This window comes from Mauremys reevesii, linkage group 4, assembly GCF_016161935.1.
Source record: "Mauremys reevesii isolate NIE-2019 linkage group 4, ASM1616193v1, whole genome shotgun sequence".
NCBI classification, from domain to species: Eukaryota; Metazoa; Chordata; order Testudines; family Geoemydidae; genus Mauremys; species Mauremys reevesii.
This window is the reverse complement of record NC_052626.1, coordinates 44,654,637-44,680,575: the sequence shown is the minus strand read 5'-3', so window position 1 is coordinate 44,680,575 and position 25,939 is coordinate 44,654,637. Positions and strand designations below refer to the sequence as shown.

Below are 25,939 nucleotides of genomic sequence, written 5' to 3'. Positions count from 1 at the left end.
CTGAAAACATCATTTCACTTAAAGTTGGATTTAAGTGAATCCAATTTCCCCATAAGAATTAATATAAGGGGGAGGGGGTAGGTTCCAGGGAATTTTTTTTCCACCAGACAAAAAATTATATATTATATAGATATACACACAGTATATATTTTAAACAAACAATTTAATACTGTTCACAGCTATGATGATTGTGAAGCTTGGTTGAGGTGGTGAAGTTAGAGGGTGGAAGAGGGTGGGATATTTCCCAGGGAATGCCTTACTGCTAAATGATGAACCAGCAGTCGGCTGAGCCCTCAAGTGTTAACATATTGTTGTTAATGTAGCCTCTCACACAAGGCAGCACGAACATGAGGGAGGAGAGACAGCATAACAGACACACAAATTGTGTGTGAGAGAGACAGAGAGATGCACATTGCCCCTTTAAGTAAGCTGACTCACTCTTAAATGCATTGTCTTTTTAAGTGGATCAGGAAGTTGAGACAGCAGTGGCTGCCCCAAGCTCTCTGTCTCTCTCCATCCATGTCTCCTCCCTGCTCTATATGGAGAAGGGGTAAGCAGGGTGCAGGAGCAGGGGGGAGAGGGACACCCTGACATTAGCCCCCTCCCTGCACAGCAAGCAGGAGTCTCTGGGAGCAGCTCCAAGGCAGAGGGCAGGAGCAGCACATAGCAGTGAGGGGAGGGACAGCTGAACTGCCGATTGATAGCCTGCTGGGCGGCTGCAGCATAGGGAACTTAGGAGAGCGGAGAGCTAACAGGGGGCTGCCGGTCCACGCTGATTACAAGCCCTCACCAGCTAGCTGCAATGGGCTACTCTTCCTGCAAGCAGTGGACAAAGCAGGCGGCTGCCAAACGATGTTAGAAGGGAGCATTGCACAACTTTAAACGAGCATGTTCCCTAATTGATCAGCAATGTAACAATGAAACAATGTTAACTGGGACAACTTTAAGTGAGGAGTTACTGTACCTTTGTGGGTCTGGGCCTCGGATATCATGGCAATAAGTTCTAATTAGGGTTGCCAATATTGGCTGGATGTATTCCGAGAGATTTCATCACATGACATAACCTTTAATTAAAGATTAATCTTTAATTCCTGGAGACTCCGGGCCAATCCTGGCAACCCTAAGCTCTATAGAAAAGTACAGGAGCAAGTTAATAATCTTTGTTCAGTGCAGGGTTTGAATGGTGTGCAGTAAAGATGATACAGGGCTAAATATTGAATGACAAGGATAAAAGAACTATTGACTAGCTAGCCATTTAGTGGGCATGGTCAATCCTGTGCACCAAATGAGGCAAGTGTGCTGCGGAAGAAGTAGTCTGTGAAAATGCAATTAAAGAATGTACCATAATACAGACACACAAGAAGGCAAAATTAAAGTTAGTGCATCTTCAATTCTTGCATTTCCTAACTTTTGAGTGCTTGACTTTGCAACTGTAAGATCATTTTAGTGCTGTGTTCTGAGTTGGGGGTTGTTTTTCCCCAAGTAATAAACAGTTTTCACAAGCCCTAAAAAAAGTTGAGCAGAAAAAAAGCCAGTACTATTCATTAAAATTAACAACTTTTGATAAACAGCAAAACAATGAGCAGCCCAATTTAAAGAGTCATAGCAATTTATCAATATTTTGCTGTACTGTAATTGTCAGATCATTTCTGAATGTAAATCTATCTGGATGCTAATATTTAGATTCTACTGATTCCTCAAGTTTGGTGTCAATATAATCTAATTTCTCTGTATTGAAGGTTGTTCACCTTGATAATAATAATCCTGATAAGTGACTCGCAAAATATTTTTATTGTGTGTTTTTGAAAGTGTGGCTGTTACTTAAAGTTATGAATGCTTCTCTGAAGACTTTGGAAGATAAAATAATTCTGCTGAAACAGAATTTTTAATTAACTTTTTTGTCCTTTTATTTCTGATGAATTTCCATGAAAAAAATAAAACTAACTTTTGTTTAGAGTTTATGTGCTTCTGTTGCTTATTCCTCACCTGAAGTTATATTTGTAATATGTTAGTTGCTAGATGTCAGCAAAAATTATGGAACAAATTCAGAGACTCTAAATTGGTGTTATTTATACCTTTTTCCAAATCAAGACATGCATTTTAAACTTCCTTACATTTACTAATATAAGAGTCAAATTTAGACATATTCTTTGTATTTGGCCCTATGCTTTTTATGGGAAAAGCAGGAACAGATGAACTCTTAGGACACTACAGAGCCTGATTTCCAAGCAAAGTTATTAATAAGAAATTAGGGTAAATATTAGTAAAGTATTTGTAAACAGAATGTTTGCCAATATTTTTCAGCAGGTATCAGCATTTAAGTCCCAACTCTTGATTCCCACAGGAACAGGGTGACCAGATGTCCTGATTTTATAGGGATAGTCCCGATTTTTGGATCTTTTTCTTATATAGGCTCCTATTACCTCCCCACCCCCATCCCAATTTTTTATATTTGCTGTCTGGTCACTCTACACAGGAAAAGCATGAACAAAACGTCTTTGCCCACAGAAACAACGGTGGGTAGACACTACATTCACCCCCCCCACACACACCCTCCAAACACCAAGTGGATCCATGCTCTGGAAGAACCAACTGGCCATATTAGATATACCACTATTTCACACACCTGTAGTGAGCCACAGAAACATGATGTACAGAGGGTGCAAATTCCCTCTGGTTTGGGTTTCTGATGCTTTGTCCTTTGTGTGCAACAGATATATAGCTTTTATGCTGTTTTAGATCTGAATATGCCTTTTTAAGTGAAAGAAGGGTTTAGCCCCAAGAATTGTAATATCACTAATGTTTTTGGGTAATCTTTTCTTTTAGCTTACAGAGAAAAAAACCTGAATGATTTTATTATTCCAGTAAAATATTAATAATTGTTTTACAGTCAATAGTGACAAGGATAGCTACACAGTAACTTTAGTTACAACTGTAAATGGCTGCATGCCATTTATTGAATAATTTCTCTTTATCTGACAAAACACATTAAAGGCAAAGTGTTGCCTAATGCAAGTAGTAAGTCACTTCAATCTTTTGAAGATTACTGTTTTATCTGTCAATATATCTGTCCATATATTTTCAATAGGCCAATTCTGATAATTACTCTTTGTTGAAATACTGAAGATTTTATTATGGGCCACTGAACTGCCTCCCATGTAGAACAATCATACTTACCTACCATTATCTTGATTGTAACCAGGTAGACAACATTGTTCAAAGAAAGCAAAATGATAAAATATTTGCTCTCATTAAGGTTAACAAAGCAGTCTTTAAGTGATATTACATTATAAATCCTGTTGCAGGGTTTTACCAGCTTTTTAGGGAAGGTATAAATGACATGGTAAATTTGCATTTAAATTCATGGAACTTTAAAAATCTGTTTCCCATTTAGCCCTCCAGCCAGAAACAATATTTTCATTTGTAAACAAGCTGTTTCATAATCAGATCTTTTGTAGCATATAGACTCCTGGAAAAAACACCCTCTGTTTTAAAGAAATATAGTACTATCTTTCCAATATAAATTATTGATTACTTTCTGCATTCCAAATCACTCTAACATATAAGGAAAGATTTTAAGCAAAATTTAATCTGCTGTCCAAATACAACATTACTTTAAACATGAGGTCATCTAAACATCTGTCTCCAATATATCCCAAGGGATTTAAATCAAAAGTCTGCTAAACATGTACAATCATTTTGAAAATAAATAACAGAACAAATTTTGTCTTGATTATGATTATCATGCATTTTAAGAGGAAACATTTATTCTAATAAGAAAAGTCTGAACCAATTTAAATGTATTGACATTACAGTAAAATAGTTTCATACCCTAAAGAAGACATTTTTTTCCATTTACTCTGATCTTTAGCAATATTCAGTGTTTAATATTTGGGGGGAAAAAAGCCTTGTGCCTGTTTCCTCACAAATACCATTCTTCTCCTTCCCTTTATAGATATGTAGTGAACAACTGCTTAAAGAGACTAGGGAAATATTAAAATTGTCTATCACAAATACTCGTGCTGGCCCAGTGACGTGCTTACAAGCGTCCTCTGAATTTTCCTTCCCTTTGGGCAACTACTACATGAAAGAAAAAAAATTATATATATATTCTTTGTCAACACTACAGAGATCTCAAATTTAGTTATCCATCTCTATTTTCTTCCTCTGGGAAAGAAGTGAAGATGCAGGGGGTGGAGAGGGGAGTGAGCATTACCTTAACCATTCACAAAGAAACAAAATATTGTGAAGGTTGTTTCAACGAAGCACCATCACATATCCCCATTTACATCCCAACTTTGATACATGATCATTTTAAGAACATATACGAGTTAAATAAAGTTAAATAATGCTGCTGTTTGTTCCTCACTCACTTGCAGCCCCACTTTCATCCATGAGCAAGGATGCGGGGAAGGAAGTGATCACCTCCAATCCCACAAAGTCCCCGTGCATGGTTCAGGCTTTACAAACCAAGCAATGAGAGGGGGGAATTGGGACAATGAAAAGTAGCTGGGCTCCTGTATTGAGTCTCTAAAACCCTTTCCTCTCTGCACAAAATTAATACATTCCAAGGCTACATTAACTTGTACTACTTCCCTCTCCCCTCTTTAGGTTGCCTATTTGGTAGGGGACTGTATCAAAGGGCAGATGTAATCAGGGTACCTAGAATAGCTCTGAGAGGAGCTTCTGGTACCCAGAGCATGCTACCAGATATTTACAAAGAGACTAAATTATCCCAACACTAACGCATACATCTACTCAGTTTAAGTATTGTGTATTTCACATATTCTCATTGCTACATTTAATAAATTAGTAATTAGTACTATTTTATGTGTATTTTTAGATATATAAATTTTTTTTTTCATTTTTTTGCCATATTTGTCAGATTTCACAGTGAAGCAGACACTCGTGTACCAGACACTTGGGAATAGTTTCAATAAGCAATAGGATGGTCATTTCACAAGGGCTCTATTGGCCTCCATGAGACAGTTATTTCCTTTATAGTGTATCTGTATTTTAACTAGATCCAAGACAGCTTTCCAAGCTTTGCCTGTAGATTACATCTTCACAGCACCTGCTAATTAAGGCCATAAAGTATTACCAACCCAACCAGTCAAAAATCATGACTGAGACACACACACAGCATCAGACTGACTTAATTATGAGATTTGCAATAAATAAATAAATAATTACTTTTGGGATTCTATTTGTCTTCTGATTTAAGTCTTTAGGGTGCACACTTTCAGGCTTCTGTCCACAGCAATGAGGACTAAAAATTTATCTTAAAAAAAAAGAAAGCTAAGATTCTTATATAATCACGTGACTCTAGCAGCTGAAGAAAACACCAAATACCATGAAACTCATGATAAAAATCACCAAAGTTGGGAACACTGCTACTGTGCCTGATAATGTGGTAGTAGAACCAGAACAGGTGTAATAATCATTCTCTCATGCAAGATCAGTCAACCAAGGATGGTACCTGATGTCAACTGAAAGACAAAAGTTAAGCTACTCTTCAGTTTTATGAGTATCTTACAAAGACATATATGTTGCTTACATTTGCAAAACGTAACTTATTTTTTAAAATGCATGTAAAGATTTGTATTCAAAGTTGAGTTTATAAGAGAACAGGGAAGTTTCCCAGTTCTGTGATAATAACATTTACAGAATTAGCATTTGAGTATAAGTTAAATACTAAGACTTTTTATTTCTTTCTTTTTTTTTTTAAGTTTTTTGAGCACTGGGAAAGCATCACATTTTGTTTTTGTCTGGGGGGGTCCTGAAGGAAACCAGTCATCAACACGTTTCAGTGCAACACAAACAACGTAATGCCCAGGAAACCATGAAAAGCATGTCCCAAACTGGGAAATTATCTATTAACCAAAGGATGAAAAGTGACCTGTAAATTAAATTTCCTACCAAAATTAAAACTGAAGAGAATCTAGAGAACAAAAACAAAAATAGCAGCAACCATGTAGTCTAATGGATTGAATACAAGTCTAAGAGCCAAGAACATCAGAATTCTAATCCTACAAAACAATTTTCAGGCACCCCCAGACAACATTTGTCCACCAGGACTACACCACTATACTCAAGTTGTCCCTAGGGCTTTGGAATGTCAATGAAACAATCTTTGGGGGCATCACCTTTCTTAACGGTCTTCAACTGCAGGAAAAAGAAGGCCAGATGCTTGCATTGCAATCTTTGTATGAGGAAAAAAAAAAAAGGTCCAAGGGACTAAATAAACTGGGATGTGCAGGCCACTAGACATTCAGTCATTGGAGAGTCTGGTGTTTACAGTGGTGAAATTTAGCATTTACATTAATGGCATTTTGCAGCATGCTAGATGCTTAGAGGAACTGGCTCAGCTATAGGTGCAATCAAAAGCAGACTAAGACCATGTCTACACTACTGGAAGTATAGCAGCATAGCCATATAGTGTAAACACAGCCTACAACAACAGAAGGGTTTTTCCCATCACTTTAGGAATTTTACCTCCCTGAGCAATGGTAGCTACATTGACCAAAGCATTCCTTTCATTGACCTAGCTACATTTATACTAAGAATTATCTCAGCACAACTACAGCACTCAAGAGTCTGAGAGTGCTGTAGCTATGTTGACTTAAGTTTTAAGTGTTGACCAGGCCTTAGTGGCACTATTGCTCACAAACTGGTCCATGCTTCCCTTCCCCCCGCCCCCCTTTGTTTTTTAAAGCAGATTCAGAAAACTGAGGCATAAAGCATCAGGAACTCAAGCTGCCTCTAGGCTCAGTCACCTAGCAACCCAATGAGTTCAGCTTAAGGTTGTCAGGCATCCAGTTTTCTACTGCAACGCCTAATTGATAAGGGACCCTTGTGGCTCCAGTCAGCACTGCTGACCAGGCTGCTAAAAGTCCAGTTGGTGGTGCAGCGGGGGTAAGGCAGGCTCCCTGCCTGCCCTTGCTCCACGCGGCTCCTGGAAGTAGCCGGCATGTCTGGCTCCTAGGCGCAGGGGCGGCTATGGGAGCGCTGCGCGTTGCCCCGACCCTGAGCACTGGCTCCGCAGTTCCAATTGACCAGGAACCACGGCCAATGGGAGCATCGCCTGCGGGTGTGGGCAGCGTGCAGAGCCCCCTGGCCACTCTGCCTAGGAGAGTGACATGCCAGCCGCTTCCAGAAGCAACCTGTGGTAGTCGCCGCCCAGACGGAGCCCACACCCTGACCCCCCTACCCCAGCTCTGAGATCCCCTCCTGTACCCCAAACTCTTCATCCCCAGTCCCACCCAGAGCCCACCCCCTGCCAGCTGGAGGCCAAACCTCTCAGCCCCCTCCTGCACTCCAAACCCCTCATCCTTGGCCCCACCCCCAAGCCTGTGGAGCCCTCACCTCCTCCTGCACCCCACCCTGCCCCAGCTAGGTGAAAGGGAATGAGGGTGGGGGGAAGTGAGCAATGGAGGGAGGCGAGATGGAGTGAGAGGGGGCAGTGCTTTGGGGAAGGGGCAGGGGTGTTCGGTTTTGTGTGATTAGAAAGTTGGCAACCCTAGTTCAGGTAGGCCCAATAAACCCACACTAAGTGGCTGTGCTCTTGACTGGCCAGAAGAACCAACTGACCACCATTTAAGCAGGGGTGCTCAATGGGTTCCAGGCCTGCAGCTGCACCTGATTCTTCCTGTCCAGCCCTTGCTCCCCCCACCCTTGCCTGCTCTGCTCTAGTCCTAGTCCCTGCCAAGTCAGAATCAGGAGTTCTGAGGCTATCTTCTGACCCTACTTTTTGGTCCCGTTCTGACTCCTGACCAGCTATTGGCCTGTCTCCTGACCATGCCTCTGGTTTTGACCTCTGATTCTGCTCTGACCACTAAGTCAGCTTCCTGTTCTGACCACCAGGTTGTGCTGCCTACCCATTGGTGGGTGACATAGAACAGTGGTTCTTAACCAGGGATGTGTGTACCCCTGGGGGGTCTTCAAGGGAGTAGAGCAACTCCTCTAGATATTTGCATAGTTTTACAACAGGCTACATAAGCACAAGCAAAGTCAGTACAAACTAAAATATCATACAGACAATGACTTGTTTATACTGCTCTACATATTATACACTGAAATGTAAGTACAATATTTATATTCCAAATGATTTATTTGATAATTATGTGGTAAAAATGAGAAAGTAAGCAATTTTTCAGTAATAGTGTGCTGTGACACTTCTATATTTTTATGTCTGATTTTGTAAGCAAGTAGTTTTTAAGTGAGATTAAACTTGGAGTGGTACACAAGACAAATCAGACTCTTGAAAGGGGTACAGTAGTCTGGAAAGGTTGAGAGCCACTAACACAGAGATTAAGTGATTTTTGCAAGGTCACATGAAGTCTGTGGCAGAACTGGATTCTAATCCAAGGGTGAAATCCTACTCAGTTGAAGTCAATGCAAAACACCCATTGATATCAATGGAACCAGGATTTCACTCTGGGTGTCCTGATTTATAACACAGTATGTTAATCACAAGACCATCCTCCCCTATTACTATGTTATGTGATCTTTATTGTAGATTCGTTGTAAAACAGAAAATTTGATGTCACTTATCTTCACAGTATTAACTTTTGGGGAAAAAAAGATACTGATGTTTCTTACACTGTAGAATTCCTAATAAAACAGAATGTTTAACTGTATTAAATTAAATGTATGCATACATACACAGAAGATAATGTAGTATGTGTGTTTGTTTTCAGGCCCTATTGATTATGTATATGCACTTTTCCTTCCTCTATCTTTACATTAATTTTTCAAACATTTTTCATCTAGACTGACATATTGAAATTTTATCTCTCACCTGCAAAAACTAGGTATACAACTTAAAGTCTTACACTGCCATCTTGTGGATAACACAGAAAATGAGTGGCAAAAGTAAAAGCAGTTTTGTTTTAATATATACCTTAACCCTTTAATTTCAAGATTCCTTTTGCTATATACCCAAGCTTATTGTCTTTTTTTTTTTTAAAAGAACAATTATCTTCAATATAATTAGAGTCCTTAATTAGGAAGAACCCCAACCCACCTGAGAGAATCATATTACCTCTCTGATGTTTTAATATGTAGGTTGGACTACAGGTATAAAATTTTAGGGACAAATGCTCCCTTCTGTCTGCATGAAGGAACCTGAACCTGCAGATCCTGGCCAAGGAGATGCCCAAGAAGTAGTGGCATCATTAGCTGACTTTGTTGCTTTGTGCCCAACTAGTTACTCCCTTTTCCCTAAGACCTCCTCTGTGAAGGTGGGATTAGTGATGTCTGGCTGCAGTCTGCTGCATTCTTCCTCCCTGCACCTCTTCAAATCTAAATGAGGAAACAGTACAAAGTAAGACTGACTTAAAGTCATCAATACCAATAATAAATTTCCATAATCAGCAGAGGACTTTATCCTGCTCCCGTTGAAGTCATATTATTGTCCATGCCTCTAGACTAAGCTTTTCAGCACAGGGACCTAAAAATTGTTAAGTGAAGATCACCCCTTGAATGCTGTTACACATTATTTATATGTGGTAGGAGCTCTGGCATGTGGAAAGTTATGCAAATATTTCAAATATCAGTTTGTAAACTACTTTCCATAATTCCTTTGTGCATATAGTGCACAATTCAGAAATAATACCAGACTCTGATTACCAACGGACAAATAGTACTTTTTTTAAATGAACATGTGACAAGAAACAAGGTTGATAGTTCTGGGTGGATTTTAAGATGTATGTTGGAGTATGGACACTAAATGTACTTAAAAAAAAAAATCAAACTCCTGAAATCAGTGGGACTCTTCCATGTTTAAAGTTAAGTGCTTTGCTGGATCAGAGTCTAACAGTGAAAGCCATGATGTTCCGGGAGGTACTAATCTCATTTATTATTGTCTTTAGTTTCCATACTTCTAAACACATTCACTTCAATGGGACTACCCACATGCTTAAAATGAAAGAGATGCTTATGTGCTTTGGCAGATCAGGGCCTTAATGACATTATTTATATATTATTTGCAGTGTTGTTGTAGCCATGCTGGTCCCAGCATATTAGAGACAAAGTGGATGAGGCAATATATTTTATTGGACCAACTTCTGTTGGTGGAAGGGACTAATGCTAGAGGGCATATCGGGAAATTATTCAAGAGCAATAAGTAACTTGTATAAGAAAAGGGATTTTAGCTAATATGCAAATGTAAAGCCTGAAGTCACATCTTTGTTTATTTTCTGTGTAACTTATATTTGCTTTCCCTTATTATTTCATCTTTGAATCTGTGGATGCAGTGCTCTGAGCAGTGGGGCTGCGAGTTCCTGGGGTAGCACAGCTGCAGAGCCTGGTGCTCTGTGCTGCCCGGTGTATGGCTGGCTCCAGGCAGTGCGGTAAGGGGGCAGGGAGCGGGGTTGGATAGAGGGCAGGGGAGTGGTCAGGGGCCGTGGATGGGGGTGGGGACAGTCAGAGGGCAGGGAACAGGGGGGTTGAATGGGGCCGGGGTTCCAGGGGCGGTCAGGGAGAAGGGGTGGTTGCATGGGGCAAGGGTCCCGGGGAGGGGGGCACTCAGGAAGGAGAGGAGGGGATGGAGGGGGGACAGGGGGCCATCTGGGGCGGGGGGTGCCCGGGACGGTCCGGGCGCAGAGCGGGGGGAGGGTGCAGGGGTCCCGGGGCGCGGGGCGTCAGGAATGAGGAGGGATTGGATGGGGCAGCAGGGGGCAGTCAGGGGTGGGGGTTCTGGGGTTGGTCAGGGGACAGGGAGAAGGGGGGGTGCGGGTGCGGGTGGATGGGGCAAGGGTCCGGTGGGGGCCAGTCAGGAAGGAAGAGGGGGGTTGGATGGGGCAGCGGGGGGCAGTTAGGGGCACGGAGTCCGATAATAGCTCATCTTAATTAATTAGCCTCTTACAGTTTGTATGGCTACTTCCTCCCCTTTTTCATGGTGTGTGTGTGTGTGTGTGTGTGCGCACGCGCTTACTAACTATGTTCCATTCTATGCATCTGATGAAGTGGGCTGTAGCCCACGAAAGCTTATGCTCAAATAAATTTCTTAGTCTCTAAGGTGCCACAAGTACTCCTGTTCTTTTTGCGGATACAGACTAACACGGTTGCTACTCTGAAACCTTTCAAAAAGACAGAGGCTGGAATTTTGAAGGGAGTCCGATAGAGTGAGTCTCCTAAATTCAATTGAATTTCAGTTAGATTCGGTATCTAACTCCTGCAGCCTCTTTTAAAAAAATCTGAGCCAAAAAGTTCAGCCAACCAATAACCATATTATTCTATGAAAAAACAAAGGGAAAAAGATCAGTCACAAATATTTCAGTTTAAAATGAAAAGTTTTTAAACGAAGGATGTTTTATTATATATGAAATTCCAATTTCCAGTATTTTCAAAGAATAGAAGACATGAGTGCTGATTCTAGTACAATACTATTTATTAAACAGGGTAAATAGAAGAAAAAGAAAACCATGAATCACAGCAGAAGGGTGATATTCTATGATTCAATCTGCACATTGGATTTGAAATCCTCCCTTGTATTTATTATTGACAAACAGTAAGTCAGTATTTCAGAATTTCAACTTCAAAATATGGTTATAATTCTATTATTGGCACATGTATATGTCCTAAACAAGTGGATATTTAAACTCAAAAAATTTAGAAGTTAGGTAGTCACCTCTAATGATTACTTGTGAATTTACAGTTAGCATCAAGGGTCTGCAGATGGAAAGGTGTCAAGTTACAGTTTTAGGAATATTAAGCTAGCAGTTCAGCACACTATTTGGCCTGGTCTACACTACGAGTTTATATCAAATTTAGCAGCATTAAACTGCATTAACCCTGCACCCATCCACACAATGAAGCCCTTTATATCGATATAAAGGACTCTTAATACTGGCATCTGTAATCTTCCCTGATGAGGGGAGTAGTGCTGAAATCGGTATTGCCATTTCGGATTAGGGTTAGCGTGGCCGCAATTCGACGGTATTGGCCTCTGGGCGCTATTCCACAGTGCACAATTGTGACCGCTCTGGACAGCAATCTGAACTCGGATTCACTGGCCAGGCAGACAGGAAAAGCCTCACAAACTTTTGAATTTCATTTCCTGTTTGTCCAGCGTGGAGCGCCAATTAGCAGGGGTGACCATGCAGTCCGAGAATCAAAAAAGAGTTCCAGCATGGACAGTACGGGAGATACTGAATCTGATCTCATATGGGGGAGATGAATCTGTTCTATCAGAACTCCATTCCAACAGACGAAATGCCAAAGCATTTGAAAAAATCTCCCAGGCTATGATAGAGAGAGGCCACAACAGGGACTCAACACAGTGCTGCGTGAAACTTAAGGAGCTGAGACAAGCGTAACGGAAAGCCAAAGAATCAAATGGATGCTCAGGGAGGAAGGGAGGGAGGGGGGACTGAGGACTCTAGCTATCCCACAGTTCCCGCACTCTCCAAAAATCATTTGCATTCTTGACTGAGCTCCAAAGACTGAAGGGTCAAAAACATTCTTGCGGGTGGTTCAGGGTATATGTTGTCAGCCCCCCGGTGAAAGAAAAGGGAAAAAAATCATTTCTCACCTTTTTTCAACGTCACCGTATGTCTACTGGATGCTGCTGGCAGACGCGGTGCTGCAGCGCTAAACAGCAGCATCCCGTCCCCTTCCCGATGGCAGACAGTGCAATATGACTGATAGCTGTTATCATCCCGCGAGTGCTCCTGGCTGGCCTCAGTGAGGTCGGTCGGGGGTGCCTGGGCAAAAATGGGAATGACTCTCGGTCATTCCCTTCTTTAAGCTTTGTCTAATGGAGATTCAGTCCTGCCTGGAATATCATAGCAGCTGGAAGCTGCCTCCCTCCACCTTTTATCTCTGATTGCAGATGCAATAAAGTCAGTTTCTTATTCATGCATTCTTTATTACTTCATCACACAAATGGGGGGATAACTACCACGGTAGCCCAGGAGGGGTGGGGGAGGAGGGAAGGAATGGGTGGGGTAGCCATGCTATGGCGTCTGCCAGGGCAATCCAGGGAAAAGGGCGCAAAATGATTGTCTGCCGTTGCTTCCACGGAGGGAGGATTGACTGACGACTTTTACCCAGGATCACCAACAACACTGTTTTTGTCCCACCATGCACTGTGATCTCAACCCAGAATTCCAATGGGCGGGTGAGACTGCAGGAATTATGGGATAGCTACCCACAGTGAAACGCTCCGGAAATCGACACTAGCTTCCATACATGGATGCACACCGCCAAATTAATGTGCTTAGTGTGGTTGCGTGCACTCGACTTTATACAATCTGTTTCCAAATATCGGTTTATGTAAAATTGGAATAATCACGTAGTTTAGACATACCCTTTGACTCAGCCCAGGAGTCTGGGAGTCAGTCAACTCATGGATGGTGATCAACAGAATCCTGCAACTCTTCTTCTACCTTGAGTCAGGTCTGCACTTACTCCATGGGCAGGGCTACCTCTTGGTCTGGATTCTTTGCAGTGACAGAATAAGCAAAGGGATTTTATGGTCATTTTGAATTGGAGAGCCAATACAGATGGGCTACTTTATCTTCTATTGGACTATTCAAATAATGGTTTCCAGCCAGCCATTCTTAGGTGTATTATGGATGTGCTGATAGCATCATCCACAGCTGAAGCTGCACTAGGATTTTCTTTTTAATGAAATCTTTGTAATCTTCTATTTTTGTTCTGTTTCACACTAAAGAAAACTCACGTTTTCCTGTTAATTGCAGACATAATATTTCATACCTTGATTCACTGTTTAGCTATTACAGCACTGAAAAAAGAGCACACTTCAATTCACCATACTGAAAAAATACACTTACTTATGTAATGGCCCAGCTTCAGTCATCCAATCCAAACTCCTGCTCATAATTATAACCTGCCCACACAGGCAATGAACCAAAACTACATTTTTTAAAATCCTCTCATTAACCCCCTTTCAACAATTAGCCAGACTGTTCCCCTTTCCTCTCTGCTGACCATCCTCCCAACCTCAACAAGCATCCCAGTCCCTCTCAGCTACCAAACTCTTATTCCACTAATGAAAATCTACACCCAATTTTTCTTCGATGTAAACTCTGCCCACTGCTTATCTGCTCCAATAACAAATGCCCAGTCCTGATTTCCACCTCATCTCCCCAGTTGTAAAACCTGCACACAATCCCTCACCTTCTAAATACAGTTCCTAGTCTCCATCCTGTTTTTCACTCCACCCACCATATTCAAGAGTCACACTTTCCATTTCATACACACTTCCCTGACAGGTATAAACCCGCACCCCCATGTGCCTTTCTAACCAACTGCTCCAGTGCCAAATTGTCAAACTGTCCTGTTTTCCTTCTCATTCCTTGGCTCCTTCCCTTGATATGGCTTCTTGGACAACATAATACACTCATATGGTATGATAGAGCAAAGCTGGCCCTTTAAGAGGGGATCAATTTCCAGCTCTGCCCTATTCCAAGTTTTACCCAGAGCACAGACATTGTGAGGAACAGTTGTTCCCAGGGTACTTGGGAACTGAAGGCTTGATAGCAAGGCACTCTAGGAAGAGAAATGGCATAAAAGCATCCTTCTTTTCCTTATAGATAGATAGGGAGAAGGAATTGCTATGATACTTTTTCTCTAGTAAGAGAGAAATATGCAGCAGAAGCTGGAGTTCCTGTGAGCAGCAACCAGAAAAGCTAAAGTGATCTGAACTGCGTAAAGAACCCTGGAGATGTGGGAAGCATTTGGTGGCTCTGAGGAAGCTCAGGGAAAGGTTTCTTGAACAAGTGGTTAAAGGAACTTTTGCAGTCTGTTTGATGCGAGGAGCTCGAAGTAGGAGACAGACTAGACACAAGGTGAAGGAAATAACCTTTGGGAAAGTGTGGGCTTGTGGCCTAGAGTGGGTCTGCTGATAATATCTCATTAGACTGACCTAACACTTGGTAAAGCACCCCCATCCTTTCACGTATTTATACCTGTGCCTGTATTTTTTTACTTCATACATCTGATGAAGTGGGTTCTAGCCCAGGAAAGCTTATGCCCAAATAAATTTGTTAGTCTTTAAGGTGCCACAAGGACTCCCCGTCTTTGTACTCCCCAACTTGTCACTTGCCAAATTGCATATTTAGTTTAAATCATGTTTTCTTTTCACAACGTTCTGCCCAATTAGATTACATTTTTCAGGTTTGAGATGTCCACAAAGGAGTCAGGGTTGCCTTAAAGGGGTGGCGTAGGGGGGATAGACAGAGGTAGAACAACTGGAAAAATTATCTAAGGCCTTAGCTGAGCAGGGGGCCTCAGTCAGTCATTTAGGGTTAGAAATTGTGGCAAAGTACCTTCTCAGTTTCCCCAGCCTCTGCTGTTTTTAGCTCTGGGGAGACAGGCTTGGGTAATTGCAGTCCCCTTTAGGACTCAGGGGAAATCTGTTCCCTGTCTTCCCACCAGCCTTATTTAAAGTAATTTTTTCCTGCCTTGTGGGAGAGCATACTGCTGCTCCTCCTGGGGAGGCTTGCTGCTCCAACACTCCTGGCAGCCAGGCTCCTTCTCTCTCTCTCTGCTTCCTCCCAGGAAGGGGTTTAAAAAGGTCTCAGGCAGCCCCAAGTTGGAATCACCTGGTCCTAATTACCTTCAGGTAGCTCCCCCTCAGCTGATTCTAATTTGCTACCTTGGTAACCCTTTCTCAGCTGAACCTGATTGACCTGTAGTTGTCTCTCAGTTGATAAGGAGGAGGGCCTTTTAACCCTCTGGGACTGACTCCTACCCCCCCACCCTTGCAACTGTCTGTCCTGAGTTTATCACAATATTTACTCATATTTATGGTGGTAAAGTGCATATCATAGCTCTAGACATGAAGTGGCTTTATTATTTTTCTGCCAAACTATTAATTCTGTCTAAGAATCACTGCATGTATTTATTTTTTCAAATCAAGGATGGTAAATGAGTGTTATCTGCTTGTAGCAAAGATTAAAAAACAAAACTAAACAAAAAAAGTGTGACAGTCAAGAAGAGAAAAACCCATTAGATTTGGATAATGATCTGTGATGGAAAATCTGCTTTTCCAGACTAACTGATGTTTGTTGTGTGTACGTGGCTTTGTTTTTGACTGTTTGCTTTATTTACCAGTATTCATATTTGTCATGTTTATACTGTATATTGTGGGATTTGAAATTAAACACATTTATATTCTGTAGTATATCAGGACATAACAGACCAGTGGTTTTCCAACTGTGGGTCATGGAATGTAAGGCACTGAGTCACGGTGGCTCTGGTCAGCAGCAGGTCCGTCTCCTTAGGCAGACCGGTACGGGGTGGGGGGGAGGCACAGGCTCCATGTGCTGCTCCCACCCCAAGCACCGGCTCTGCACTCCCATTGACCGGGAACCAACCAATGGGAGCTGTGTGTGTGTGTGTGCGCACGCACACGTGCCTGCGGATAAGAGCCATGCAGAACCACTTGTACACCTCCACCTAGGAGACAAACCTGCTACTTGCCACTTCTGGGGCACAGCGCAGTCCACGGTGCCAGGACAGGCAGGAAGTCTGTCTTTGCAACCCTGCTGCATGGCCAGGAGTGGTTTTAGGTAAGCCCATGCCCCAACCCCGCACCCCAATCTCCTGCCCTGAGCCACCTCCTGCACCCCAAATCCCTCATCCCCAGCCACACCCCAGAGCCTGAACTCCCAGCCCAGATCCCTGAGCTGTGCCCAAACTCAGAGCCCCTCCTGCAACCCAAACCCCTCATCCCAAGCTCCGTCGGGTCATGGGCATCAACAATTTTCTTCAATTGGGTTGCCAGAAAAAAAGTTTGAAAACCATTGTAATAGACTATAGTACCTCAATGACAGACTGAATTTTAAGTATTTTAAGCCAAAAGAGATACTGTCTACTAGTTTAGGTCTAATAAAAAATATTTTATACCACCTAGTTAAAATGCTTACATGATTTAAATAAATCTAACTAAAAAAAGTAATATTTTCTTTAGACATGAGCACATTCTGCACTATTTGCAACCCAAACACTGAAATATTCTACTACATGACAATCAGAAACTAGAAATACTGTCAGTGTCCAAGCTGAATTAAATGCAAAAACTGAATATCATAAATTTGTGATATTTAAAGTTTACAGTTTTAATCTAATCAATTAGTGACAGGTACATTTTTAAAAATAATGTCATGGATTATTATAAGTTGATTTTGTTAGTTTAATGCTATATTTATCTCAGAAAAGTGTAAGCTGTTACTTTCATTTCTTCCTGGAGATGCAACAGTATATCTGATTTTAAAGATTACTGCTAAAGTACAAAGAGCAGTAGTGTGCTTCCATTTTAAATAGAATAGTTACAGTTTCAATGCAATGCAATTTTTGCTATTAGTATTGCAGAATTGTAAACCCTGAATGACATACCTTCAAGTACTATTAACAATGTGACATAATATTCTACATCAGTAATAACAATCCAGCATCTATTTTAACTTAATAATATCATATGTGCTACATAAAATGTGCTACAAAAATGCTACATAAGTTTCCGAAGTTTAACACTGCTTTCTATATGGTATGAACACTCCCATAAGGATTTATAGAGGATCATGGTATGCAAATATGGAAAAGATATTACATTAAGTCCTTGCTTCTGCAAAGAAAAGATAAAGTAGTCACTTGTTAGAAGAGACTACAGTGGGCCAGTAGCACCATTATTGTTAAACAGTAAACCAATCTAAATCTTCGCAGCCTTTAAAAAATAATCACACTATGCTATATACAAGCTTAGTCCAAAGTACAGGAGTCCTCAAAATCTCTGAGTGCCAGAAATTGGGACAGGAGGACAGGGGATGGATCACTCCACAAACTGCCCTGTTCTGTTCTGTTCATTCTCTCTGAGGCATCGGGCATCAGCCACTGTTGGAAGGCAATGGACCATTGGTCTGAACCAGTATAGCCATTCCTATGTTTTAAATATTTCACCATTATTCCATAATGGCCTAAAATACTGTTGTAACACTGTCGTAAACTGTAGCTTCTGGGGCCTCAGAGAGAATGCTGTAATTCCTCACTTAATGTTGTAGTTATGTTCCTGAAAAATGCTACTTTAAGCGAAACCATGTTAAGCAAATCCAATATCCCCATAAGAATTAATGTAAATGGAGAGGGGAGGTTCCAGGGAAATTGTTTTTGCCAGACAAAAGACTTTAAAACTTATACTGTGTGTGTATATATAGATAGATAAACAATGTAATACTGTACACAGCAATGATGATTGTGAAGTTTGGTTGAGGTGGTGGAATCAGAGGATGGGATATTTCCCAGAGAATGCCTTACTGCTAAATGATGAACTGTTAATGTAACCTCACACTCCACAAGGCAGCACTAATGGAGGGAGGAGACACAATAGATGCATAGAATCATAGAATATCAGGGTTGAAAGGGACCTCAGGAGGTCATCTAGTCCAACCCCCTGCTCAAAGCAGGACCAATCCCAACTAAATCATCCCAGCCAGGGCTTTGTCAAGCCTGACCTTAAAAACCTCTAAGGAAGGAGATTCCACCACCTCCCTAGGTAACCCATTCCAGTGCTTCACCACCCTCCTAGTGAAAACGTTTTTCCTAATATCCAACCTAAACTTCCCCCACTGCAACTTGAGACCATTACTCCTTGTTCTGTCATCTGGTACCACTGAGAGCAGTCTAGATTCATCCTCTTTGGAACCCCCTTTTAGGCAGTGGCTGCAAACATTCCCTGTGGAAACTAAATGTGATGATGAATCCGTTCTATCCCACTGGAGCGCACCACTCCCTCCACTTTCCTAAGTGCCTGGGGGATGCATGTGCATGAGAGACATGCACAGCCCCTTTAAGTATGCTGACCCCACTCTAAGTACATTGACTTTTTAGCAGATCAGCAAGTAGAGACAGCAGCTGCTGCCAGCAAGCTTATTCCATCCTGAGCCCTGTAGTGTGCCCCCCTGCTCTGGGAGATGGGGTACAGGAGGAAGAGCAGGGGGAGGAGGACACCCTGACATCATCACCCCTCTTCCCCCCCCCCCCTGCACAACAAGCAGGAGGCTCCTAGGAGCAGCTCCAAGGCAGAGGGCAGGAACAACACAGGGCAGTGGGGGGAGGGACAGCTGAACTGCCTGGCAATTGATAGCCTGCTAGGCGGTTGCTGCACAGGGAACTTAGGGAAGCTGATGGGGGGGCTCCTGGTCCACCCTGGTTCCAAGCCCCCACCAGCTGGCTCCAACTAGCTGCTCTTCCTGCAAACAGTGGACGAAGTAGGTGGCTGCCTACCGGGGAGGATATTAAGTGAGGCGTTACTGTATTATCAGCAACCTACCGTCCACTGCTATATATTGCAATAAACACTGACAGAACTACACATGCTAATTTCTACACCCATTCAATTTATTTGTAAAAATCAAAGGAGGGGAAACCCACTCGGTTCTTCTGGGTTAAGAGAGCTGCATCAGAACGCCAACGAGGCTGGTTTAAAGTTCCCAGACAGGGGAACTGTTGAAGCAGGGAACCAAAGAGCAGGCTGTCACCTCATCTCCTTTAGTCAGTGCAACTGGCTGCAGGCACACACAGGGGGAGGAGCAGCCAACAGCCAGGGAGTGGGACGAGACTGGGCACTTGATCAAGGCTTTTTGGACTCCATGCCCAGGACACATGGGGAGGGGGGGGGAGAGGGAGGAGAGGGGGCGCAGAGTGGATTTTCACGTGCCCAGGCTCAGCTTCGCAGCGCATACACCAGGGGAGGTTGTGCCCACGGCTAGCCAAAGTCAGGAAATGTTGGTGAACTGAATCACACCCCCCAATATACAATAATCAGAGAGCAGGCAGCGCAGAGTGCCTGGGAGGAAAATGTCTGACTTACCCGCTGAGCCGCCGGCCGCGATCTGGTGAGAAGCCTCCAGCAAAAAGCCGCCCGGCTTCCCGGACATCTTCACCTGCGCTGGGAAAGCAGCAGAGCGGTCAGTCCCGAAGTACCCGGCAGAGGCGGCCTAGGGACAGAACTAGCGCCAGCCCCAATGAGGGGAAAGAGGGGGGGGGGGAGCGGAGACCAGCCCCTGGCAGAGAGTGGCAGCTGGCAGGGGGAAGCGCGGGCGCCCCTCCACCCTGGGACTGTGGCTGGGCGGGAGGAGGAAGAGGCAGAGGGCGTGAGAGCGAAGAAAGAACCCAGCTGCACGTGTAGAGACCTGCCTGTTGCGTGCGCTCCCCCCGCCCCCGCAACCTTTATAGCCAGTGGGCGGGGGGTTGGGGCAGCTACGGGCCAGATCCTGGGCCTAGGGCCAGGGCAGGTCCCCTGTTGCTTTGCAGTCTGTAATTCAGGCCCTGCCGGTAGACCGAGAGGAAGCAAGTTCGGAGAGTGGAAAGGGGGAACCCTGTCACAAGGGGCAGGGAGGCAGGAGGTACAGTAACTCCTACTTAATGTGGTCCTGGTTACTTTGTTATGTCACCGATCAGTTAGAGAACATGCTAGTTTAGAGTTATGCAATGTTCCCTTATAACGTTGTTTGGCAGCTGCCTGCTTTGTCCACTGCTTGCAGGAAGAGAAGTCCTTGGAGCTAGCTGGTGGGTGCTTGGAACCAGGGTGCCCCCCCCTTACATTAATTCTTATGGGGAAATTGGTTTCGCTTAACATTTTGCTTAAAGTAACATTTTTCAGGAATGTAACTACAACGTTAAGCAAGGAGTTACTGTGTAGGCAGCAGCCCCAGGGATGGTAATAGGACAGAGCATCCTAGTAGCCAGTGGAGGAGAGAACAGAAAGGGCCTCCAGGTTGCTCATCACTCAGACCCCATCAACTGACCCAGCTCCCCTGTTCTTCTTACCTGTCCCACCCCACTATCCTCAGCACCCTCCTCAGCTCTCTAATCCCCAAATAACTCCCTGCTCCCTGGCTGCCCCCAATCTCCCCCACCCCCAACACCCACATGTGGCTGCCCACCCCCTTTCTCCTCCAGTTGACCCCCATGCTTCTTATAACCCTCCTACAGCTCCCTTATCTTGTCCACAGCCCATAGCTCCCCTCTCATGGGCTAGACATGGACCCCTCAGGTTTTCATCCCCACAGAGCCACACAAGCCAACCAACACCTAATTTCCTCCGGATGACCCTTGACCTTTGAATCTTCAGAAGGGAGAGGCAGTGCATTTTGTTTTCTGGGAATGTCTGTCTAACCTCCTGTCTCCTACCTTCAACTAGGTGATACCAAACCTCTTCCTCTAGTTTCTACCCGCTCAGGAGTCAGGCCTGGCAGGACTCCTATATCCTGTACTTGTTTCAGATACACAAGTTGCACCTTTAGGTAGTTTTAAATGAAATTCAGTTATTTCAGCTGTATATATTTAAATATACAAGCATCTGCAAGGTCCAAACTGAATATATCCAGTTACTCTCTTCCAAAAAACAGAACAAAAGAAACAAAAACCAAATGTATGATTATCCTTACAGACACTGAGAATTTTCTTTTGACACATGGAAATTGTCCACCATGATAGGCCTCAGCCCTCTAATTTTTTTAAGGATCAGGAAGTACATATTCATAGACTTGATTCCTTTCTTTTCCAGGAGGGATTGGATTTCCTGAAATTTCTTACTGATTCTGTTGATCTCAAAGGCACTCTTGAACATAGCTCAGATGGTGAATTTGGTGGATTTTCTTTTAACTGCATTCTGTAACCTCCCTTGGTAAAGCTGAGGGACCATTTATCGAAGGTGACTAGGGACCATCTGGGATAAAAAGCTTCCTATTTTCCTCCCATGAGGGATACCCTCCAAACTGGATACCAACTAGCTTTTTATTCTTTACCCTTTAAAAAGCCAGACGTTTTTGTTTCTTGGAATTAGGGATTTACGAGGCCCTTTTGGATTATCCGAAAGGGTTGATGAACACCCTGAACATGAGTGTCCTGAATCTAGAGGTCTAGGTTGGCTAGTGGCTTTTGGTGAAAGGACTAAATGACAGACGTGAGGAAATGAAGGATGGCTTTTGTCTCCTTCTCTTTGAAGCTCTTAAACTTCTCACTCAAAAGATGCTCACAATCATACAACAGGAACCCTAGCTTCTGCTGAACCTCTTGACGATAGAAAATATTTGTAGTCATGTGTGTCTGCATGATCTTGCACCCCAGCCACCAAAGACCATATGAACCTTAGTGCCAAGTCATCTCCAAGCCAAAACAGATCATCTTTTTAAATTCTGCCTGCTTTCTTTTTGGGTAGAATTCAGTGAATTTGTGAGCTGTTTTCCATATTCTGAACTGGTATTTACCCTTGTATAACTCAGTTGATTGGTGTCAAAGTGGGTGGTACTAATAAAGTGCTTCATTTACCTCCTGGTGCCTCTGATATGTTCATTCAGGGCTTTTGACTTTAAGGCCTTACAAACCAATTTCTTGTCATAATTATGTGACACACTAATAAAAGGGAAAGGGAGCTTTCGGGTGCTTGCCCAGAGATCTGCCAGGCCACAGTGACTTATAGGGTGAAATTCTGTGTGAAGTCAATGCCATTGATTTCAGTAAGGCCAGGCTTTCATCCAAAGCATTTAGGTCCAGTCATTGATATAGTGAGCCAAAAGATTCATCAAACACCAGTCCTTTTAGCCTGCAGTGAATGTCACCACACATGGAGGAGTTTTTGAAGTCACTGTGATGTTTCTTCTCTTCCTTTTTAGCAGGATTTTGGAAGACATATCTTGTGTATAATTCCTTAGCCAAGTTTTAGGGAAAACTAGATTATTTTAAAGAGAAAAGTTCACATAAGAAGCCTAAGGCACCAAAACTTCATTGAGTAAGAGTGAATAAGAGGTGTGTAACAATAAACAATGTAGTCACCCAACAGAAAGTAAAGAACTGATGATTGGAGACATTTGGGAATTGCCATGGGCTGTGGTAGCATGTGACACTCTTGCAGGAGATAATGACATTAGACTACTTTAAAATGTGGGAGTTAGGATCAGTCTGCTGCTAAGAATATGGGTCCAAGTCTGGGGTTAAATGAAATCTGGTAGCTTTGGAGAAAATAACTTTTCTTCTTCCTTCTTATCTGGAATGATTCTTTGGGTGTACAATCTGATAGATATATTTAAAATGAAAAGTGTAATATTTTTAATAATGATAACTATTTCTCTACGTCATAGAGGTGTTGTGAGGATGAATACTTTAAAGACTGTGAGGTGCCCAGAAACTGTGGCAATAGGGCAATATAAGTACCTAAACCAGATAGTAAGATTACAGCACAACTTAATTTTGTATAGTATTTTTCCTACTAACAACACCCCAAAATGTTTTACAGAGTTAATGCCTTCACGGAGTTAAATAATTAGTAACTGAGGAAAAATACATTAAGTTACTGGAAAGGGAAAATATATTTTGAGCTAGGATTAATGTGTCACAATAATGGCAAAATGCAATAGAGAAAAAGGAAAGTTGTTTCATGAGGCAGGAGTTGCAGTGAAGGTTCTTATACTACTCATGGAGAGATTGTATGGAAGGACTGTGAAGAGGCTAGGCTTAGATTCACAGGGGGAACAGAAAGGGAAATCAAGTTAGACTATTAAATCATTTGAAACCAAAATTCATCTAATTTTACCATTCCAGCCCATTTATGTGGCAGAAAAAGCAGGTCCTCTACTAGCAAAAAAGCAATAATTTTTAGACAAGTGGCATGTTGAAGAAGATACTTTAGTTGGATGTAGGTAGTTATTGTGCATGAACTTTTGAGATAAAGCACATTTTCCCCCCAGAAGCAGGCCTTTCTGAGAATTTGTCAAATCTCTCCCAAATGTGTTCTGCTACTTGGAAAATGAATAGCCAGTTTGTTATTACTCAGAAGCCAAGACCTGAAAATATTTTGTTGTTAGAAAGATATTTTCACCAAGCTACAGTACAATTCTGATAAGCTCATTTGCTGAGCCTCACTTCTTGTGATAAAGTATTCCCAGCAAGTTCTGCTGACTAAGTAGCTATTCCAGTGCTGTAAGAAAATGTAGCTGTTAATTGCTTACAGCAGACTCTGCAAAACCTGTGATTCTCACTATACAGTATATGAACACGGAGAGCATTAATTATATGTAAAAAAAATGCAGCATTAAAGCTTGATTTTAATTTTAAAAAAATCAGGACATTCAAAATTATTGTTCCCACAGCAAACATAGTTCTTCCCCCTTGCACATATCAGAAACAAATAGTAACGTGAATTCTTTAATATATGCATGTTATAAAGACTGAGTAATCATTGTGATGGGAATCTAGAGTAACTCCCCTAAGATAATAAACTTTGTATGTAGTGACCTTCAAGTAATTAAAATCTCAACATTAATGTTTCATTAACATTTGCATTAGTTCCCTTGGTTTTTCTCAGTTAGAACATTGCTTGATAAATAATACAGGATCATCAAGCCCCCAGTGTTCTAGGTTGTCAAAAAACTACTTGAGCATCACTGCTTATCCAGACATGGAGAATCTGCTGTACAAGATCCCCTTTGATACAAAGAACAGAAATAGAATTAGGATGGACTAACTGTAGCAGTTCAGCCTAACACAGTGGTTCCCAACCTGTGAACCCCTTTCACTAAAATGTCATCTCGCGAACCCCCTCCTAAAAATGAATATTTCCAGGGATTTTCTCCTTTACCTGAGTATAAATTATAAAAGCAGTGATCTTGGAAATATAAAATTTGTTTTTATGACATGCTTATTACACACTTTATTATTAATTATTATTTATCATTGCAGTATTTTTATTACATTATGAAAACGGCAACACTCTGCCAAGATCTCACTTTTGTAGCTTATCACTTTGAATAAGCCTGTTATAAGACAAGGCTCCTATATTTCATCAAGGAGTATCAGATGTGAAACAGCATGACGGTATTTAAGAAGCCATCTCAAAGAGTTCCTCCTACACAAGCATTCAAGTCTTGAGCAGTCCAGGCAAACAACGCACGTTACAACAAAGTTTAGCTGCCTATTTAATTTTTAAAACCGGAAAATATATCCACCTCCCTTTCCATTTCTTATAAGGAGTCTTGAAGTTTAAATCTTCTCAGTGTGATAGATTATGCTTGCTTTGATCTGCTTAGCTCTTGAAAGTCCAGGGGCTCTGGGCTGCTGGCCCCGTGCTGCCCAGGGTCCCTAGGGACAGCTCTGTCCGCCATTAGGGAATTTTTTCCCGAGAACCCCCTATAACATTTCACGAACACCCAGGGGTTCACGAGCCCCAGTTTGGGAACCACTGGCCTAACAGTATCAGCCGGGGGAGGGTCTACAGTTGATCAGATCTTTCTTCAGCAATACATACCATTGCAGCAAAACAGGAATTTGTGTATTTCTACAGAATAAAGTTAAACTTCAAAATAAAATAACCAAGGTGTCTAATTGACATTGAGGTGTGTCTGTTGTGGATACGTATCCCCATAATATCATTTTCATATGTAAAACATTAACTACTACTTTAGATGAACTACAATATTAAAATAAAACAAATCCATTATCACTTTAGTACTAGGTGTCATATACCCCAAATAAACATGGTTAAACACCCCTGCAGGTTACTTTAATGTATAACATATACTTTTTCTCATTTGGCATCTGTCTGCTGACACTCTCAAAATACTAATGGCTGCACTCCCATTGGACAGATTTCCCAAAGCACTACAAGGTTTAATCCTGTGTTCCCCTGAGCCTTTTCTTCTCCTCCCCTTCCCAAACACTGCATCACCTGTGTTTACCTAGAGCACAGCATTCTCCTCTTTAAAAGAACTCATTCATTCATTCATTCATGCCCATCACCCCAACCGGGGTATGGGCCGCCAACCACAGATCTCCAGAGTCTTCTATCCTGGGCCATTCGCTCTAGCTGGTTCCAGGTATAGCCCATTTTTTTGCTATCAACCTGAAGGTCGCGCCAGGTATTCCTCTTTTCCGCTTGCCTTGGGGGTTCCACCGCAGTGCCTGTCTGGTGATGTTG

At 42.4% G+C, this 25,939-nt stretch overlaps 2 protein-coding genes across 16 annotated transcripts in view; one reads left to right on the top strand and one right to left on the bottom strand.

The window, feature by feature from the left end:
* The window catches only part of SLC25A21 (solute carrier family 25 member 21), a 396,958-nt gene that overhangs the window by 340,872 nt on the left and 30,147 nt on the right, over positions 1-25,939 (bottom strand). For 4 of the 6 annotated variants that reach the window (XM_039535486.1, XM_039535487.1, XM_039535488.1 and 1 more), the window contains one exon: positions 19,838-19,910. The exons of 1 other annotated variant lie outside the window; for it this stretch is intronic. In XM_039535486.1, coding sequence (XP_039391420.1) covers positions 19,838-19,904 — 67 coding nt within the window. In that variant the 5' untranslated portion in view covers positions 19,905-19,910. Of the gene's footprint in view, positions 1-19,837; positions 19,948-25,939 lie in introns of those variants that run through there. One more of the 6 variants, XM_039535491.1, reaches the window with a different exon arrangement.
* MIPOL1 (mirror-image polydactyly 1) overlaps positions 19,804-25,939 on the top strand; it is a 292,792-nt gene continuing 286,656 nt past the window's right edge. For 7 of the 10 annotated variants that reach the window (XM_039535481.1, XM_039535483.1, XM_039535474.1 and 4 more), the window contains exon 1: positions 20,181-20,372. The gene's annotated coding sequence lies outside the window, so the exon portion shown is untranslated. Of the gene's footprint in view, positions 19,935-20,180; positions 20,373-25,939 lie in introns of those variants that run through there. The other 3 variants (XM_039535472.1, XM_039535476.1, XM_039535479.1) reach the window with 2 other exon arrangements.